This window comes from Toxotes jaculatrix, chromosome 4 (assembly GCF_017976425.1).
Source record: "Toxotes jaculatrix isolate fToxJac2 chromosome 4, fToxJac2.pri, whole genome shotgun sequence".
Lineage (NCBI taxonomy): Eukaryota > Metazoa > Chordata > Actinopteri > Toxotidae > Toxotes > Toxotes jaculatrix.
In genome coordinates this window covers 17,807,218-17,827,575 of record NC_054397.1, presented here as the reverse complement: position 1 = coordinate 17,827,575, position 20,358 = coordinate 17,807,218, and the positions used below count along the sequence as shown (strand labels likewise).

Genomic DNA, 20,358 nt, shown 5'->3' with positions numbered 1-20,358 from the left:
TATGTTTTTTTTTTGTTTTTGTTTTTTTGTGGGACCACTTTTTTGCAATACTGCATGTTAGTTTTGAGTAAGTGTAGGATTTGATTGTGCACCTTACGTTCCTGGTCATTGAGTCAACTAGCTTGACAGTTCAATTTGACATACTGTGTTGGTGCTGTATTTCAATATATTTTTAATACAACAGAATTAATCAGTGTCTAAGAATGTGTGTACATTTCAGTTTGCAGTCTGTTACAACAATGATTGTTATAAAATATTAACACTTCAAGTGCTTAATCCAGTGTTGTATTGCACCTTTGTAGACATGACGAGCACCTCCTTTCCCCATTAGTTATAGGCAGATTTTATCACCTTAATTGAGGTGACAGTGGCCAATAGATAAAAGTAAAGTTTTTTTTCCCCCTGTTGCCCAACCCTGTTCATAAAGTCTTCTCTCTTGTATTTTTCTGGTTCCAGACGTTTTGTCCCTGAGTCATGGCGGACAGGAGAGCGGAGAAGTCATGTGAAGAAGCCAGCAGATCGTTAGTCAGGCGGGAGTACGAGGCGGCAGTCAGCCACAGCACGGACGCCCTGGTGGCCCTTGTACCCCAAGCCCCATCCTCCAGTGCCCCTGTCCCGCCGAGCCCTCCATCCCTTGTCTCCACCGGACCCCTCCGCAGCCGTGCCCTGCTCTACCGAATTGCTGCCTTCTTGCAGCTGGTGAGGACAGTTACGGGGGCAAGCATGAGTTAACTAAGTGGACAGTGTAGCCTAGAACTGGGCCTCTGTTGTAATATTAGCTGCTTGTCATGATGAATCAGTGTGTTACAGTGTATTTTATGTGCAAATATTTTTTTCAAGAGAAGTTCCTGCTGAGTTGCGCAGGCACTTTAGGGGGGACTCGAGAGAACTGTCTACTCATCCTGATTTTTTTTTTTTTTTTTTTAAGTGACAGAACAGAAATAAAATTTCATCAGAGCACACACTTTTTTTCAACATCTAATAACTAATGCTGTGAAGCAGTAATTGCAGTGCCAAGTGTTTCTCACTGTCATGCAGGTCATTCGACCTTACCTGAAGGCCCATACCCTATACCACCAGTGCTGACCACCAATGGTTGATGAAACTGTAGCATGGGCCCAATATGTCCTAAATTGCTCATTCATACTCACACCAATTTGGCTGCTACACATTAACTTTAGTTACAATTTCTTTTACATACTTTCATCCAGCACAAGTAACTCGTGAAGTCTGTTGGTAGATCCTTTTACTCTGGGGGTTATTGACACAAAAGTTTAAAGATAAACACATTTTACTTTCTTTCTGAAGCATCAGCTTTCCTTACTACACATAGAGAACAAACACATTTGTTTTCCATTTTCTGTTTTGCACTGTCACATAGCCATCACCACATAGAGGACAACGTTCTCATATCCTAAATAATTAATGCGTTACACTGAAATGACGTAGGCTGTTCATTGTGCTAAAAATCCACTGTTGTACTTTTAATCACTGGGTAAATTACCACAAAGAGAAGGTTTGAAATGAGAACAATAAACCCTACTTTTTTCCCTCCATGGCACTGTTATGTTATCTTCCCAGAGCACTAAAATTACACCAGTTACTTAAGCCCTAAGATTATGGAAACTACTTAAGTCCTATAATGATAGTGTGAGGGACTCCGCCATGAGGCAAAGATAGCCATTCTTGGAGCTTATGTGAAGCTTTGACCCTCAAACACTAAGTATTCCCATTTGTTATGGCTACCACTTTTCTACTTTTTTTCTCCTTCTGCCAACAGAAAAACTATGATGAAGCAGATGAAGACTGCAAACATGGTGAGTGGCCATTCAAATTGGAACCGTCTGCTGAATTTGTATAGTCTGTTTTTTCCCTTTTTTTTTTACATAGTTGTAGACAAAGTGTTGGAAGGAGAGAGGTAGTAAGTTTTAACATGCCCTCTTTTCTTTGTAGTCGAGAAAACTTAAAATTTGGGCTCATTTGTTTAGCAGAATTCAAGCTGTTTGCTTCTGTTGCTTCATTGCTTCAAGTCAGAGTTCAAAGACACAGGCTAAGAAAAATGTCTGGGTCTGTAATTTGCCTCAGGGTTTGTTAAAAAGTTGGGTAATGTCGAGGATCAAAGATTATTCCCTATAAGCTGGTTTCACAAATGCACTGCAACCCTGAATTTTTCTAGACATTAGCCGGAGGAGCCGTATGTGTGAATGCAAATGTCCGAATCAGTTAAACAGATGTTACCCTGCCAGCTCCTGAGTACACACTCTGTGCAATGTTCGATTGAGCCAATGTGTGGATAGGGCAGGTCATTGTCCGGAGAATTCACAGCAAGCGAGTGTGTGGGCGTGTTGATGCTGTTTCTATCATCTCCTGCACACTCTGCTCTGGCACCACCCCTCATCCAAACCAGAGTATTTCCAGTAGGTGTGAACACACCGACAGTCTCTGGTTATGTGTTGTATATGTGGAAAGGGCAACTCCAGATAGTGTCCGGAGTTCATATTTAAAAACGCCAAGTTAGCCAAACTGTGCCAAGCCTGATGTGGCAGGGCCCTGTTGTAGCCTGCTTTTGGGTAATAGGGATGTGCTAGACTTTTTGAGTAAAACATATAAAAACTGAGGAAAGTAAAATATCACATTTTCATGAAACAATTTGAAACTGAACCCCAGTGTCTTTCATTGTTTTTCTGGAGAACAGAGTTGGGAACAACTTATTACATATATTAAAAGAAACCTAACTGAACAAACTAAATAAATTCTCTCCCTACCTGCTCCCTCTATGTTCTTTGTCCTGTCCTAGTCCTGGTAGAAGAGTTTGCCAGGGGAGACGGTTCGCTACAGGCCAGCTTGCACTCCATGCTGTTGGATGGCAGCCTGCAAGAGGTGGCCAGCATCCTCTCTAAAGCCTTGTATGGAGAGCCAATGGTATGATTAATGAACTATATATATATATAGATATATATAATTTATATGTATATGCATGCTGACAGTCAGCCTCCACATTGCCTGCAGTTAGATTGATATGGCACAGTGCATAGAAGGCATATTGTCCTGCTGAAGCCAGATTTTTCCTTCCCAAAAGTGATCTGAGATGCTCCAGTAATATCAAATACCGTGTGCACAAAGGTATACTATATCGTATTTGTCGGGTGCTGTTTGTAAACATGCCATTCAAAGCTCCTCCTTCCTGCTCAATGGAGAGGCTTTGGCAAGAACAAAGCAGTGCATCTGAGCAATAAAACGTTATTTTCTGATTGTTTCACAATGGTTTTGTTATAAAGCACAAACAAACACGCCCACACCTCCACACAACCCTGCGGGAAGGTGTCACATATCCAGATTTTTCGTGTGAATGCAGCCGAAGTGCACTCTTCTTCTTGTCCGCGGTGTGCTCTCTGCTCTGCGCACATTTGTGTAGCTCAGACCCGCCCTTGGTCAAACACAGAGACTTGCATCTCTTTATGCATCCATGAGACAGACAGAGAGCAGAGGAGAGAGATGGAGACAACGACGTAACCTGGTTGCTACCTATACGTAGAGTCCCACCTTCACACTCTACGCGCTAGGGGCTACACACCCACCACCCAAAGTCTGCAGCTCAGATATGTCTCAAACAAAGAAAATAAGAAAATGCATCTGATTTTGGGCTGCAATCAAGAAAATCTTCCTATCTACAAATAAAGAAAATCATATGCAAATATTTCTGTAGTCTGAAAAAAATTGTAGGCTGAAGCTACTGCTTATCGCCCACCCTTTTAATAATACATCATGTCCAACCCCTAAAGGTAACATCAGACATAAAAAAAAAAATCAAAACAAAAACACATAAAAATACACACAATAAATAAATAAATGTCTGAAATGTAGTTCTCTGCCTATTTCAGTGTTACTTTCTGGATGTCCTTCTTTTTTCCACTCCTTTCTGACATCTCCCTCCTTTTGCTTATCCTAACCACTGTCTTCATACATCAACAAGTATTTTGCTGCCAGGTTCCTCCTCCAGCTCCAATCTTCTCCTGTTTGCAACCACTTCCTGCCCACTGCAGCACGCACACACATACACAAGTATGTAGTCAGAGATTGAGCTTGGGCCCAAGGTCGTGCAACATTTCATGCAAGTGAGGACAATCCTGTTTACTAGGCAGGTCTGTCTCTTTTAGAGACTCATACAAACACTCATTATTTGGACGCAGCTTGGGTTATCTTTCCACTGCTCCCCTTCTTTTTTTTTTTTCGCTCTCACTTTTTCCACACCTCATTTTAAGCCTCCCTTTCTCTGTTTTCCTTAAACTCCTCCTCATCCTCCCTTTCGTTGTATTTTATTGTCAGCCCAAGTCGTACTTTCATGGACTTCTGTAGTTTCTCAATGTTTTCACTCTAAACGTTGATAAAACATTGACTTTTCTCAGGCACACAAGACAAGTTCTTGATAATCAGAATGGAAACGCTAAGGGAGGCATTGAACTCTTGTTTCTTTCTCATGTATTTGCCACTTCATCTTAGCCCCGTGTGGTGCTGACACTCCAAACAAAGTGTAGTTTAGCTGCCCTGTGGAGTGTCATTCAAGTGTGTTGTTACTTGATACGCAGCATTTAGAATGTACCAAACTGCCAGCTATTTTTCTTAGATATCATTCAGTCAGTGAGTGATGATTCATTTTAATTTCTTTGAGCTGGAGACTTATAATATCTAAAAGTGTAAAAATCAAAAACAGGATACCTGTTCAGCTGGGAATGAAAAGTTTTTACTGACACATTTACACTGAGTATTTTATCATATAGATCTGCCCTTCAGAAGGTCAGTGGATAACTTTTCATATTTATTAAGGCCTTTTGTGAATTACGTCCTTGATATGTTTTTTAGGGAAAATATACACATAAGACGAAATATTTTACTTACAACCACTGAGACGTTGATGATTCACCACATTTCACAGAGGGGTTCACCGATCTAATACAGATACTGATCTAATAGCTGGGTCAGGTATCCGAAACAATGGGGTTGACCTGTTCAATTATACGTTGTTCTATTTAAAAGAACAGAATAAATGTGATTACACCAAGCACAAGCGGTTATTTTTATAGTTATCAGAAACACGAACTGAAAGCATTAATAACATTTTTGTTGTAATAAAGATTTTTTGTCCTTCTTTCATAGAACGGCATTGTCGCTAAAGACCTGACCAGGTTAAAAATGCTCCTCTCAGAAATAGAGGTAAGTGTCTCTGGTTGTGGGGCTGTACACGTTACTGCTGTTTCCTGTCCTACTTTGTTCATGCCTTTTGGTGGTGGTTTTGATGGTTTAATTCTTGGAAGCGAGAGTCATAAAGATGACTAATGGCCTGATTCCCACACTAATGTAATTATTTTGTGCTCCCCTGCCTAGTTTGTAGCTGTTGTAGATTTATTACTCATTTCCATGTAATAAGTCCGGTGGTCTGACTGCTTGTATGTAGCTAAGCAGTTGACATAATAGTAATAATCTCTCTGCACCCACCCCATATCTGTCTCTCTCTCTCTCTCTCTCTGTCAGACTATAAATAGGGACATGGCACCAGAATACACAGATGACCAGGAGGAAGGTGAGCAAATCTGTAGCATGAGTTCATTTCAATACTTCCCTGAACTTGCATAAAAAGGAATGACTCGTGCTTGGTACCAAAAAATGTATTTAAAAATGTATTTAAGTGCAGTAGATAGTATTAATGTTTAGAAGGTCTTTACTCAGCCAGTTGGCAGCTTGAGCACATTATAAACAGATTAACAGCTGGCTGAAGCCCATCTCATGATGCTTTTAGAGGCTTTGGCTCAGTGTTGTATTGACCACTTGGCTGTGTGTGTTGACAGAGGTTCAAGATGGCTGGCAGTTCCGGCCTCCTCCCCGAGGAGTCACCAGCAGTGAGGAGTACACCCTCTGTAAAAGGTAACACAAGCTGTCTGGTATTTTGCACTCAGATGTGAGTAATGAAGAATTTATTTCTTGTCCAGAATATTGCAGAGGAAAATTAATATGCCATATCCCCTGCTCTAGATTGTGTGAACGACAGTTATTTGATTGTAAAGTGACTAATATAGCTGTCAGGATGTAATGATGTTTTCAGTTATACTCAAGGCTGTAAAATTATGGTTCACAGCAGTGAACTGCCTTAAATTTACATTTTATCTCTCTTCTGACTGAAGGAATCCTTTTACATGCGCTAGTGTACACCCAGGATATTTATGTAGATGGACAACAACAAATCTATTGAACCTTAGACCTAGTCTTGTGGACCTCTTCTGATTCTGAGTTTTTTTGTTTGAGTGGTCCTTCATAGCTCTTAGTAAATGCTCCATTTCAGCACCATCAACACAGTTAATTTCTGATGGGGTCACTACTGTATGAAACAAATAAATGCAACAAATTCTCATTGGGAATCTGTAACTAGAAAATGTTTGGTATTAATTAATTCAGGATACAAAACAATTAGTTGAACAATTGTTTTCCGTTGAATAATCAATTACTTGTTTTAGCACCACTTCAGAATGATGTTTGTCTTTGCTGTAGGTACTTGGAGCAGGGTCTTTGTCGGTATGGGGCCCAGTGTACGTCAGCCCACTCGCAGGAGGAGCTGATGGAATGGCAGAAACGCTATGCGTCACGCCTCATCCGCCTCAAACAGCAGCAGGAGAGCAAACACTTCACTGAAAACTACATGGAGACCCTGATAGAGAAGTGGATGAACTCCCTCTCCCCAGAGAAAGTGGTGAGTGGATTTGTGGTGTATGAAAGTGGTTCCTCAGAACAGCAAAAATACTGTGAGGGTGAGGGTTAATTTCCAAGTAGGGCTTCTCCAAACCTACAGAACCCCCTCACCTTGTACACCTAGCAGGGGGTAAATATACTCACACAAAAACTTTTAGTTTATCCAATCACAAAACGAAAACGTGTTTGTGATTGGATAAGTTGTTGTTCTTGAGGTACTGGTTTTGTTATAGTCCCCTTTACACTTGTGACTTTAATTAAGCACAAGGCCTTATTAGGTCTAGTGTTCCACGAACAGACAATAAGTGGCAAGAATCACATATTTTCACTGTTGGACATTGAGGGGACACGTTCAAAAGACTTTTTTTTTTTTTTTTACCACTATTGAGCCATGTGGCTCTTGACCATTAAGTGACATATGTAATAGCTGATGTGTCCAAAGGTTGCAGTCCTTTGTATTTTATGCAGTAGTGTAATCAACTTTGACCAATTTTTGATTGACTACTTTTTCTGAATGTGTTTTTTCTCCAGCTAAGTGACTTTTTAGAAGGAGTGAATGTAGAAACCAGCTCCAGCCTCTCTGTTACCGTCACCACCAAAAAATCCTCCCACTCCTGGACTTTCTCCTTGTTGTGCAAGGTAGGATGAAGTGTGTTCAAATGCCAGATCATGTGTCAGTATTACACGGAGTAATGAGGCCATATTTTCACTACAGACCTGCCAGTGATGTTTGGATCATAAAATAACTATACTTTGACAATGTGCATGTTCTGATATCTCACTATATCTGTCTTTTACTAGCCGGCTAGAAAGCTGTACCGCATCGCCCTGCTCTATGATGCCCACCGACCACATTTCTTCATCACAGGCGTATCAGCCGGGGAGCGGCTCCAAGCTGTCCCCAAAGGCTGCCAAGAGTGGACTCCAGGAGAGGACACAGCATGTATGCAATTTTTTGTGTCTGAGTTTCCAGACATAAAATGAATATGTAATAACATAAATTAATTAATTAGTGAAATTAGTGTTCCTGGTAACATTACTACACCCAAACCAAAAACGAGCCTCTCAGACTTCTTATTGTGTAGGCAGCCTACCATGTGTGCTTACATGGTTTGTGCTGAGTTTTTGGGACTGAATGAGCTGAATAGGTTTTGCAATTCTGTTTTGAGCTCTTACCGTAGTGCTGGGCAGACTTGTTTTACCTTAGCCCTGTTTGGTCCTGTTCAGAGTAACTACAGATCCTAGACAAGATTGTAAAATGTCTTACATTATATAATTTTAAGCTAATAAAAAGTCTTATCTCCACACCGCACATTTTAATCTATACATTTTTACTTCCCACATTTTGGGTTTTTAGTGATGTACTGGCCCTATTTTTAATTGGTCAACAGGTTTTTACTATTAATTTTCTTACATTTGTTGACAAGTGTAATTCGCACATTCATAACTTGCATCAATGTGGAAGCTCTTTTGTTTGTATCTCTCTTTTGTCTGCAATGGATTGCATGTTTAAATGCACTTAAAATAAACTTTGTTGTTCTGACAGTGGCAGCAGACAATGGCCTGGATAACTGTGTCTACAAGGTGGCAGTGAGTTTCAGCACAGAGATCTTTGGCACCTTCAGACAGACTGTCGTTTTTGACTTCGGCTCGGAACCTGTGCTGATGCAGCGGATCATGGTGGATGCTGCCTCTATTGAAGGTATGTTAAAGCAAAGAGATCGTCCGGTGGCCTTCGACAAGTTTTGTCAGTGTATATGAAATAATATCAGAAAGTGTCATGAATGTTTTAATCGCAAAACATCGGCTCAGGCATCTGTTATACTGTGTGTCAAAAGCAGTTTTACATCAGTGTGAAGATATAGATTGTTTAGTAATCGTGTTTGGGTAGGTGTGCCTTTTTTGCATGTTGTTTTTGTAGCATTTTAAGGATTTAATATCTTGAAAAGATTTTTATTTTAAGTCAAATAAGGAGTTCCAGAATTTAATGCTTTCATCTGCACTTTTGCCCAGACCTAGAACATTTGATGGCAGCCAGGCAGCAGCTTTTGATGACTGCAAAGCGCTGGGACTCTACCTGTAAGACCATCGTAGAATTCAGTCCCAATGAGACCATGGCTGATCTGGAGCGCAGCCTCCTTTCCCGCTATCAGATCCCTCTCTCGGCCGACCAGCTCTTCACCCAGTCAGTCCTGGACAAGACTCTGACCAAAGACAACTACCAGGCCCGACTGCATGACCTGCTCTACATAGAGGAGATTGCACAATATAAGGAAGTTAGCAAGTGAGTATACAAGTTTTTATGGTTTCTTCTCACACTGCCAGGGCAAGACAGTAGCAAGATTTTAAATAGATAAATTCTGAGTCAGTAAAGCTCAAACAACACTGACATTTGAGTGTTTAAAAACATCTACTAAAAATATATCTTTTTTTTTTCTCTGGCAGTGGTGACAAACTTAGATTGAAAGTATCATGTCACAAGCTGATTTCTAAGTTTATTCAAGGTTCATTTTCCAGAGCTTTCAACTAAAGCTTTCAAAAATGGAATGCAAATGTTCTTTCTTAAAATCTGAACAGTCAAAACATTTCAGGGACTGGTCAGACTGGTCTGCATAATGGGCCTCTCATCCAGTCAGTAATTTAGCCATTTATAATAAACTGTCATGAATACATTTGAAGCTTACTTGGTATATTGAACAGTTGGTGATGGTTTTGATGCCGTTGTCTTTTTAATTTGTTTGTGTTTTTTTTTTTATTTGTAATCTGACTGCTCAGAATAGTCATTGTAATAATACATGTACCAACATGGAACTTGTCTGAAGCCGATTGGTGTAAATATCTTGTGGTACAAGATGTCAGCACACCACAAGGTGTCAGACTCGACCTGCGTTGTGAATTTGCTGTGTGTGTGTGTGTGTGTGTGTGAGAGAGAGAGAATGCATCTCGCACACAGCAGAACATGTCACAGTGCCAGTGCTGTTAATGAGTTAGGTGAGGAAAATAGTGTTGAAATAGTGACTGATTTTTGCCTTATTTTAAAATTCCTCACCTGCTGCTCCACAGGTTTAACTTAGTGTGGTGCTGATTGCAAGTGAAATCACCATAAATTTTAAATCCCATATTCAGTAAAATAAGCACAGTGGATCCTGTCCTCCAGTGCTTTAAATGTCACACCTTTCCTTTTTGTTCTTGATTTGATCTTGTCTCATGATTCACTGTGTCATTTGACTTGGTGAGGAATTAAATAATGGATCCCTTTCTGTGCTTACTATCTTTATGAAATGTTCTTTTAATCTGCTGCACTTGCAGTGTGCATATGAATGATCTCTCTGCCTGTTAAACCATCCATGTTCTGCCAGGTTCTAATACTTCCAATGACTGATTCAGTTTCAGCAGGAGAGTGGATCCATGGAAGCTTACCTCAGACATTTAAATGCAACTTAAGAAAATCTTTTAGAATAACTCTCTGAATAATCTCAGGCTAGATTTATTTCTTACTTGCTGAGAGTAACATCTACCCATTTGACGGTCTTGTCTTGGAGGTCAAGAGGCATCAGGTGATTATCTAAAGTGAGCATGGAGTGAGTCATGGCGAACCTCTCTCCCTTCTCTGTCTGTTTTTGTCTAAATGTTTCCCTCTCTGGGATTACAGTCAGAAAGCTGATGCAAAACCATAACAAGAAACCTCAAGAGTCCCCTCGGTTGTGTAACACCACTGGTTTGCAAATAAAAACAGAATGTGTTAACTTATCTGCATATGTCAATCATCCATCAGAGTTCATCACCAACATTGCTTCCTATTTCATCATTTCACATCCAGCAGAGACCAGGGATGCAACCTTAAACAGTGGCACTGAAGTGATATTTTTCTCAAAAATTCCTTAAATTTTCCACTAAATATGTGCACGGATGAGCTTTGTGCCAGTGGTCGTTTTGGAGGACTGACATATCAAAATATAATTTGGCTGCTTTTTAGATTTTTGACAGTGTTTCCTTTAAGTGACCTTACATTTTGAAACATTTTTATAAAATGATGGTAAATAAGTTTTTGTTTGTTGTTTTGTTGTTGTTGTTTTGTGTTTTACATGATTTGCTTTAGAACCCATTTTAACTGTATGTTTAACGCCAGTCCTTCAGAAAAACAATAGCTGGTTTTGTCTTTGTCTTTACAGTGACATATGCTCAAAGCTGCCAAAGTGAACATCTCTTGCATTGTCTCTAGTCTATGCTCACTTAAATGGCGTATAGCTAATTTTTAATGTGCTGCCGATATCAGTGTGTAGTATGAAGTTCATTATGGGGCCACTTTAGTGAAACAAGGCACAGAGCAAACTCAGATGCCTGAGGCGTGTATGGTGGGAGCACTAAGAAAAACCAATTACCATACATTTACAGTAGGTGTGTCTGGGGTTGGTGTGGGGGCGGTAACTGTCATGGCCAATCACATCAGCTCCTTTTTATCCCATAGAAAAGCTGAACTTTACCCTCTGTGATGTGCTGACGGTTTGGTAGTTGAATGAGGAAATGTATAATAGTGTCTGGAGTGTGAATATACAGAAGCCTGAGTATGAATATGTGGTAAAATGTTCAACTGTTAGAAAGCAGAGTAGTTCCAGGGTTGAAATGTCTGCAGTGAATGAAGGATTCACCTGTACCTCATTGACAAGAGAATGTATTGGATATTATTGCTTATTGGATTACTGATAACAAAACATGGTCACGATTGACGATTAATTTGTTACAATATTTTATAAGATCAGCATAGAGGTCTGCTAAAACATAACCAAATGTCCATGGTTGTCCTCCCAGGTTTAACATCAAAGTGAACCTCCAGCTGGTCACCAGCTTCATGCTGACTGGGATTTCTGTTGGTGCCAAGTATGCCCAGAATGGACAGCTCTTTGCACGCTTCAAACTCACTGAAACACTTTCTGAGGTAACTGGATCGGTCACATCGGCAGTTGCAGCACACAATTTTCACACTGGTTTCTGCCTTTTCTGTCTGTATCTAGCCTCTTGGTGGCACTTGTAGCCCAAGGTTGTCAGCTAGCTAGCTCTCCTAAGCAGTGTCTTTTTTTTTTTTCTTACTTTAGGACACGCTGGCTGGACGGCTAGTGATGACCAAGGTAAATTCTGTCCTCCTGCTGCCCTTGGGCCGTGAGGGATTCAGCAGCCAGCCGCCTCCTGGGGTCAAAGAGCGCGTTTACGAGGCTGTAATTGAGGAGAAGACCAAGGAATACATCTTCCTAAGGATCTGCAAGGACTGCTGTGAGGAGCTGGGTCTACAGCCTGATAGAGAAATACAGGTATTGGCTGCACCAAGGGACAAGCAGACACTTCTGTGCTCAAGCATGAGGTGTCTTTGTCCTGCTGTCACCACCAGATATTAAATAAGACTGGTGGATTGATGGCTGAGTGGAGAGGGCAGATGAATTACCTTGTAATACAAGCAATTTTTTGTACAGCCTTGAAGATGTGACGTAGCATCCAGCTCATGATTCTTTCCGCTCCGATATTATGGCCTTGGAAAACTTAAAAGATGAGAGTTTCATCCTTTAATTAAAAAATGTTACAGGACAGGAGAAGGCAGTCTTTCCAGGAAAACCTGTGTGTGCTTCGAATGCACTGTTTTGTCTCAAGTTCACTCTGGTTCTGAGAAATCTCCCTTTATTGAATGACTCTACCTTCAGCAGCCTCAGTTAGATATTTTTCTCTTCTCCAGCTGTCAGCAGAGGCAACAAGGCTCCGTGTTAACGGTTATAAAAACAACCCTCATACTATCTCAGTGGGAACATAACCTTCTTATTCTTCTGCATACGCTGCTCCTGCCTGCTTATGTGCTACAATTTCATTTCCCTATCTCCTCTGTGAGTTCTTACAATATTCCACACACCCTTGATGTTTCATGCTCCTCTCACACTTGCACATCTCAGGCGTTCCTGCTCTTGTATTTGTTGTTTATTTCACTCTTTTGTCTTTCTTCCCTGCTTTCCTCTTTACCGTGTTCCCTCTTGCTGCTTTTTATCTTGTGTTGATTTTTTTCCTCTCTTTCTCCCTCTGATTTTTACACCGCTATCCTAAAGGCATTGCATACTTTGCAAAATAAATATTAGGGCCCTGTGTCTTTCTTTGTAATGACTAGGCCCTCCGGCAGTGAAAAAAAAATCTTCGCGATGACATACACCTGGATTAAGCCGGGAGATTAAATAGGAATGTAAATAGACCAAGGGAAATGGGATGCTCAAATTTGGATTTACAATCTCAATTTTCAAGAGTTGTGAATATTCAGCTGTAGAGAAACTTGCAAGATTGTGATATTGAACAGGTTGGACCAGAAGATGTTTTAATTTGAACATTTGTGCTTGTTAATGTTTTAAATCTGTTTACAAATACAATATGCACATCGCACGTGGTGCAGTGTATTAGATACATTACATTTAAAAGGGTTAGAGTTATTCTGTGAATTCTGTGGAGTCTCTATAAATCATGAAAGAGGATCATGAGCTCAAGTTTTAAACCAGAAATTAATGATTCCCATTTGCTCCAGAATTATTCTACTCTAACAAAATAGCTTTTGTTCCAAGGCTGAATTGAATTATACTGTATTGTTCTTAACATCATATCCTTGGTCTGTAGATGGATATAGATGGTAGATGGACTGGAGTAGATGAACAGTTTTTTTTGGATTGACTGCTTAATAAGCTCTTGATTTCTGTGTCAGGTGGAGCTCCAGTTCCAGCTGAACAGACTGCCACTCTGTGAGATGCACTATGCCCTGGATCGCATCAAAGATAACACCATCCTCTTCCCTGACGTTGGCCTTGTCCCCACAATCCCCTGGAGCCCCAACAGGTGTGTATTCCACCATCACACACGCATGCACGCCTACTTGTGACTGTTTAAGACAGATGGTTTTCACCCCTTTGGGCATTGACGCAGTTGAACCTCTGGGATATATTTCTGCCTTTAAATGATGGAAAAAGGAGTCAAATACAAACAAATAAATGAAGTCAAGGAAAATGTAATTTCACTTCGCACACATGGCAGATTGTTTTATGTTGCTGTGTGGAAGAGAAAACCTTCTTACATATTGCAGATGAGCAGTGCTGATTGGCAGATGTCACATATTTAGTAAAGGCTACAACTTTAAATCTAAAAGAGAGGAAAGACGTGTGCACACATCACGTACACACATTCGTGTATAGTAAATACTGCTAATCCTAAACGCATTTATTATACAGAAACTCCTGTAAAACCTCCACATCACATTAGCTTGACAAATACCCTCACAGAGGGGACACCACATCAATTCGAGAGTTGACTGAATATCCCTCGCCTTGCTGACTCTGCGGTCACTCTGAAATGCTGGCAGCTCCTTGCAGCTTTAGATATCTCTCTGAAGTCAGACAGGTGAGGGGAGCTAGGCAGTAATCTTTATTGACTAGAGCCTAAGTCACATATAAGCCCCTGTGATTTTCCAGGCTGCTGCTTTATCTTGGCTTCAAAATATGATTGATTCAGACTTTTGTTTTAATTGGAATTTGGATAAGTGAGAGTGTTTCATTAAATATGGGCCAAAGAGTGAATTTAGCTGAAGTGTAAGTTCACAGTTCCTTACAGTTGTTGTTTGAGTTTTAACATCAGTGTGCAGGTGCATACGCCCCAAGGGGAGGTGCCATAAAGCTACTGGAGATACAATTTTTATATAAACTCACACCTTTGCACTTGAATCACAGAGTTTTACAGAGTATACCGTACTTTGTGCTTTAAAGCACTGCATCTAAGTTTTGTTTTTCTGAGGAGTGAAATACAGAACTCTTCTAAACAGGAGTGAATAACCATGCTTCACATCGCCTTCACATCTTCAAACTCAGTATCATAATAGATCATAGCAGTGTGAAGTTTACTGATTTTATGTGCGTGCTCGCAGTCTGTGCTTTTGAGAGTAGGATCAAGCTTTTGTAAAAACTAACTTTTGTAAAACAAAGTTAGATTATTAATGTTTAATGGCCTACTTGTACATTTGCATAAGAAGAAGTGATGGCACTGTGGACATCAGCTGGCCGCTTTAGATTATACCCTAGTGCAATTTAATTCTTGGAATTTACCAGTTTTTTTTCCATCATTTATTTTATCCACTCCTAACTTGTATGGTGGCTAAATGTGTATTTAGTATTCAGTTTTAATTTCACCCTTTTTCATTTTTTGAATTAGTGATATTAATAAGCCAGATGTGGTTGCATTACTGTAATAAATGAGCTGCTATACCTCTCATTCCAGTTGGTGATTGAGAATAGAGATGTCCTAATTAGTCATGTTGAAGTAAGGGTGGAAACTAAACAAAATGTTAAACAAAATGCCAAAAAGCAGGATATTAATCTTAAGTACACAGAGGGTTGATTTGTTTGTCTTAACCTTAATTATATTTTAGGAGAAAGTATAATTACTTAAAAGAGTTCAAGCTTTTCATCACATCTCCTAACAGTGCCACTTGGCCTCATCAGTCCGTCTCTGTTATAAACACACACACACGCGCACATTCGTGAACACTGCAATATCGCTCAGCCCCCCAACTATGTCTCAGTTGGAGCTCAATCAATTGGTGTTGGTGGATTCACAGCTTCAGAGGATGCAGTCTTCGCAATGAGGACAGTGATGCTGAGAGACAAACACACACGTGCCACATGCACGTTAACCCACACTTTCACATATGTGTAGGAAATTGCATATGTACATCCCTCCCTCCTACCCATCTGTATTGTTTGAACATACACTCACACCCCTGTGTATTAGTTCAAATTAACTACTCCTCTACAGAGTATTTTTTGTCTGTTTGTGGTGGGTGGTAGGTACCATCACTGTTGGGAAATGTGTTGGCATCCTCTCTGCATCTTCTCTGATATGGATGTCTGTTAATGTAAACCAAAATGTGAGTTTTTACATGTGAGTTTTTTTTTATGTAAACACACAATTATCAAACTCAGTTCCAGCTATATTTAAGGTTTCACATTATTCTGACTTGAGTTGATCTGACAGGCACACCAGCATGTCTAACTTTAATATTATAAATTTCAAACCAACATTTCAGTCTGCTGCATAATACATTATATTCATAACAACACATTATATAGTGTGGAAGAGGAAGCAATGTTTCCACAAGACCCTTAAAGGAAGAACTGCTTTGGGTACTCACATCGTCTTTTTCCCTCTCCTGTTTTGCATCCTCCCACATCTTGTTCTCAGACACCTCACCAGCCACACCTTCTCTTGAGTTACACTGTTTTATATCTTGTATTTAGTTTGTGTGTGGGCATACATCTCCTGTCGTTCAGCACAAAAATTAGTCTTTCTCACTTTATCTCTGTCCCACAGAGTTTAATTAAATTAGCAGAATGTTCTCCATCTCTCTCATGCTCAAAGCTTATTACTTGTTTATGCAGCAATATTTCATCTAAATGTCTGAAAATGGCAAATAATTATGTAACTTCACAAAAAGTTGAGCCATTAATTCCTGTAATCATTTGACCATCCTCCGTCCACCCGCAGGCAGTGGGACGAGCAGCTGGACCCCCGTCTGAATGCCAAGCAGAAAGAGGCCATCCTGGCCATCACCACACCCATCGCTATCTCCCTGCCTCCAATCCTCATCATTGGGCCCTACGGCACTGGCAAGACCTTCACCCTGGCACAGGCTGTCAAACACATTCTCCGCCAGGACCACAGCAGGTATGTGTATAGCTTTTTATGTTCTTTGTTTCAAGATGTGTTGAATAAAATTTGACCTCTGGATGGAAAGAAATTAGGAACATCTTGACATGTTAATGGGTGTGAGAGTAAGTGCTGAGAAACTCAGTACCTATGAAGTAAATGTTAGGTCAATGGTATTGATCAGCAAACCTGTCAAATCCCACACAAATTGTGGTCATTCTTCGACAATAAGACAGTTACATAACTTATTTAACTTGTCTGTGTGTCTGCACTCAGTCGCTGGTGCTGTTTATGGTTTTGTTAAAGAGTACTGCTTGTTTAACACTTCTCAATATAATGCAGTATACAATTCAACAGCATCACATATTTGCATGTTTTTAACAGTACTACAACATTATTGAAATTTTCTTTTCTCACCCATATATTTACCAGCCTTTACACCGTATTGGGAGTGAATAAACAAACTTTGATGTCACACACCTCCCTCTTTGAACTTGTAGGGTACTGTCAGTCCCAGTGAAATAACAGGTGTTATTAAGTGTAAGTGACTGAATGTGTGTAGGGAGGCAAAGAGAAACATAGATGTTGACATCATTCATAAGAATTTCAGATGGTAAGGGAGGTCAGTCAAAGGGTGTGATGGAGGTGGCAGGAGTGCTGGCCTGTGCAGTGGCCTCAGTTTTAGCCCCAGGCCATTAACAGCCTTGGGTTTGACATTTAAAGTTAAGAAAACACTGGTATGTGTGGCGGGATGTGTGTGTGTCCTTCTATCTTTGTGAGGACCAGTTTGAGTTGATAGACCTTTCAGACATTTTCGGAAAGTTAAGGCCAGTCCTCGCTTTCTGACACACCTTGGGTTTAGGCATTTAGTTATGACGGTTAAGGTTAGGGGCTTGGGAATGCATTATGTCAATGAATGTCCTCACAAAGATGAAAGTACGTGTGTGTGTATATGTTTATGTATGTATGTATGTGTGTTAGAGCCTCTGTTTGTACTGTGTGGGTGCGTATGTTTAGGAGTATGCATGGGCTGTTGCGCGAAGGCAAAGTTGTGCTGGTCATTTGGATGAATCTGCGTCATTTGTGGTCTATGCACATGGATAGTTTGATTATGAACACATTTCCTGGGCTGGGATGGATGTTCATGCAAACCATAATCTGATCAATCAAGTCATGTCACTTCAGTGGGCCACACAGCGTTGTGTAACAATGAAACACTGCAAGATTTGCTTCCACTGGCATTTTTCATCATTAGTGAGCTTCCTCACTGTGTGGACATACCCACAGGAAATTATGCATTTTCTTGTGTTAGAAGCAAAGCGATGTTGCAAAAGCACATAAATGTTTCCCTGGTCCTCATGAAAAATTAATGCAATACCTCGGACGGTGTCCCCCTGAAAGGAAACTAACGTTTTGTTTTTTGATAAGGTAGAGAGGGGGTTTTGTGTGTGTGTGTGTGTGTGTCTCTCTCTCTCTCTCTCTCTGTCTCTCTCTCTCTCTCTCTCTCTCTCTCTCTCTCTCTCTCTCTCTCTCTCTCTCTCTCTCTCTCTCTCTCTCTCTCTCTCTCTCTATATATATATATATGTGTGTGTGTGTGTGTGTGTGTATGTATGTATGTATGTATGTATGTATGTATATTTATGTATATATATATATATATATATGTAAAAGAAAAAAATGGCCTTTGAAAAATGTGTAGCAATGTAATATTCATCCTTCATTTCAGTGAATACATTTAATATTCTATGTTTAGGATGAATTATAGATATTTTAAAAGCCCAGACAAGGGGAAATGACCCCTCTGGACCCGTGCTCATCAAACTGTTAAAATGGTGAAGAAGACATCATATAGACCCTGGTCAGGTGTACCCAGCATGTGTTACTGTACAGTTCCTATGCTCTGCTAATATTCTGCTGTGATGTTTGACCAGCGTTTATATGGGTAACTATAAAAGACAGTTTTGCACAGCTTTCAAGTTTAATAAGTGAACAGAAATGACATTGCTGTCTCTCTAACATTGTAATTGCTGTTCAGATTAAAAGAGCTTGCTGTAAATTACCATGGTATTCCATAATTCTGTTTTCTTTACTGCTAATGTCTTATGTTTTGTGGTATTGGAATAATAGACCTTCTTTCTCTCATGCTTCATCTTTTAAGATGTAGTCACTGGTGATTAAAAAAAAAAATCAAAATCTTGAGCTATGCATTAAAGTTAGAAGAAATTCTTTGTAATTCAGTTACACAAAATAAAGGGAATCAAGCCATAAAGGCAGGTTAAAGGGTCGGTTCACCCCAAATAACGACAAAAAAATGTTCACACATACCCCAAGGGGTTTCTACTCAAGATATTTTTGGTTTTATGTTCCATGGTTTTGACATCTCTGTCGCAACTGCCCATCATGATTCATGTCTGACTTTGTTTGGCTTTTGTCTCTTCAGGGTCCTGATCTGCACCCACTCCAACAGTGCAGCTGACCTTTACATTAAGGACTACCTTCATCCTTACGTTGATGCAGGCAATCCGCATGCCAGACCTCTCAGGTAAGGATAAATACCTGTCTAAAGAAGTTGAACTTGATGGCTGAGGGCAGAAAAATGCTTTATGTACTTTGTGAATGTGCATGTGCTTTGCGTAACGGTTAAAATATTAAGTGGAGACCCAAACTACAGTTGACAAAAATATGGAAAACTTGACATATCCTATGAAAATCACTTCATGCATCTTTTAGGACTACAGCTCTCCAAAGCACTCATCTTTGAGTTAAACACTTACACATTGTGCTTTGTCTACTGTGATCCACCTTAAAGCCCCAGATCATGTTACCCTTCTAAGGTAACAGCACAGCAGTTCTAATGATTATATGAACTGATCAGATACAGACAAGTTCAGATTTTGAAGCTGCCTACACTGATTGCTTTTCTTTTTCTTAAAGTGAATTAATATAGCCAAAAAGAACTGGTTAAATAGGATCTTATGTATTTAATAGTTCTGGCCTGTCTGTTAGGTGAGGTTCACCTTGACAGAGAGAATCTGTATGACATTCACTCATGTATACATCAACTAGATTAGCGTTATTGGAAAGACTGCAGTCAGAATCATACATCCATATTACACAGAGATTGTTGAGCGACTGGGCGGTTTTTGCCCCATAGCAGTGACAGGCAGACATCAGGATAACTTTGGAGATGTGACTTCAGTAACTGTCCTGCTTTGAGAACTTACACCTGGAGGCAATAAACACAAACTCGTAGATACACACAACTTCTTTACACTGCATCAGTAACTTCTAATCACATTTCAGGACCCCTAGAGGTCACAAAGGACAGGAAAGCGATGTCTGCCTTGACCGGCAAGGGCCTTTCATGACAGCTGTGTGTTTGTGTGTGTGTCTACGCACACAAGCCCAGGGACCATATGGGCAATCAAATGGCTTGTTTCACTTGAGTGGGCAGTCTAATTTCAACAGGGGTTCCAGTGTGAATTCCTCCATAATCACTGTAGCAAACTACTGTCTCATCTCCCCTTGTCTCCTTTTAGGATGAGTGGACTCAACTCAAGAATAAAGAGCCAGTATGAATATTTAGGCCCTGAGTTTAGAAAGGGACTGACCAACATCCCAAGGAGATAATCCGTAAGGACTTTCCTTCCGGGCTGTCTGTGATGATCAGTTTGCTGCAGATCTGAGGTGTACACAGAATATTATTTGCAGCCATGCATATTTATTTCTGAAAGAAAGACGAATCCGTCCTGGAAAAATTCTACACTAACTCACTATAAACATTTTGAGATAGTGGTTGGATCGTTTTTGACACAATAACCTTGTAAAATTTAACAATGCGTGTGAATCAAAACTAGTATTCGCTCTTCAGTTCTTTCACAATACAAACATTATAGTTAGATGTGAAACCCA

At 40.1% G+C, this 20,358-nt stretch overlaps 1 protein-coding gene across 2 annotated transcripts in view; it reads left to right on the top strand.

Annotated features, from left to right (window-relative positions):
* helz (helicase with zinc finger) overlaps positions 1-20,358 on the top strand; it is a 50,628-nt gene that overhangs the window by 6,919 nt on the left and 23,351 nt on the right. For both annotated transcript variants that reach the window (XM_041036875.1, XM_041036874.1), the window contains exons 2-17: positions 457-699; positions 1,781-1,817; positions 2,798-2,922; positions 5,155-5,211; positions 5,530-5,578; positions 5,844-5,919; positions 6,541-6,739; positions 7,270-7,377; positions 7,540-7,681; positions 8,285-8,440; positions 8,752-9,022; positions 11,548-11,674; positions 11,832-12,044; positions 13,460-13,590; positions 16,285-16,464; positions 18,887-18,988. In XM_041036875.1, coding sequence (XP_040892809.1) covers positions 475-699; positions 1,781-1,817; positions 2,798-2,922; positions 5,155-5,211; positions 5,530-5,578; positions 5,844-5,919; positions 6,541-6,739; positions 7,270-7,377; positions 7,540-7,681; positions 8,285-8,440; positions 8,752-9,022; positions 11,548-11,674; positions 11,832-12,044; positions 13,460-13,590; positions 16,285-16,464; positions 18,887-18,988 — 2,198 coding nt within the window. In that variant the 5' untranslated portion in view covers positions 457-474. The remainder of the gene's footprint in view (positions 1-456; positions 700-1,780; positions 1,818-2,797; positions 2,923-5,154; positions 5,212-5,529; positions 5,579-5,843; positions 5,920-6,540; positions 6,740-7,269; positions 7,378-7,539; positions 7,682-8,284; positions 8,441-8,751; positions 9,023-11,547; positions 11,675-11,831; positions 12,045-13,459; positions 13,591-16,284; positions 16,465-18,886; positions 18,989-20,358) is intronic.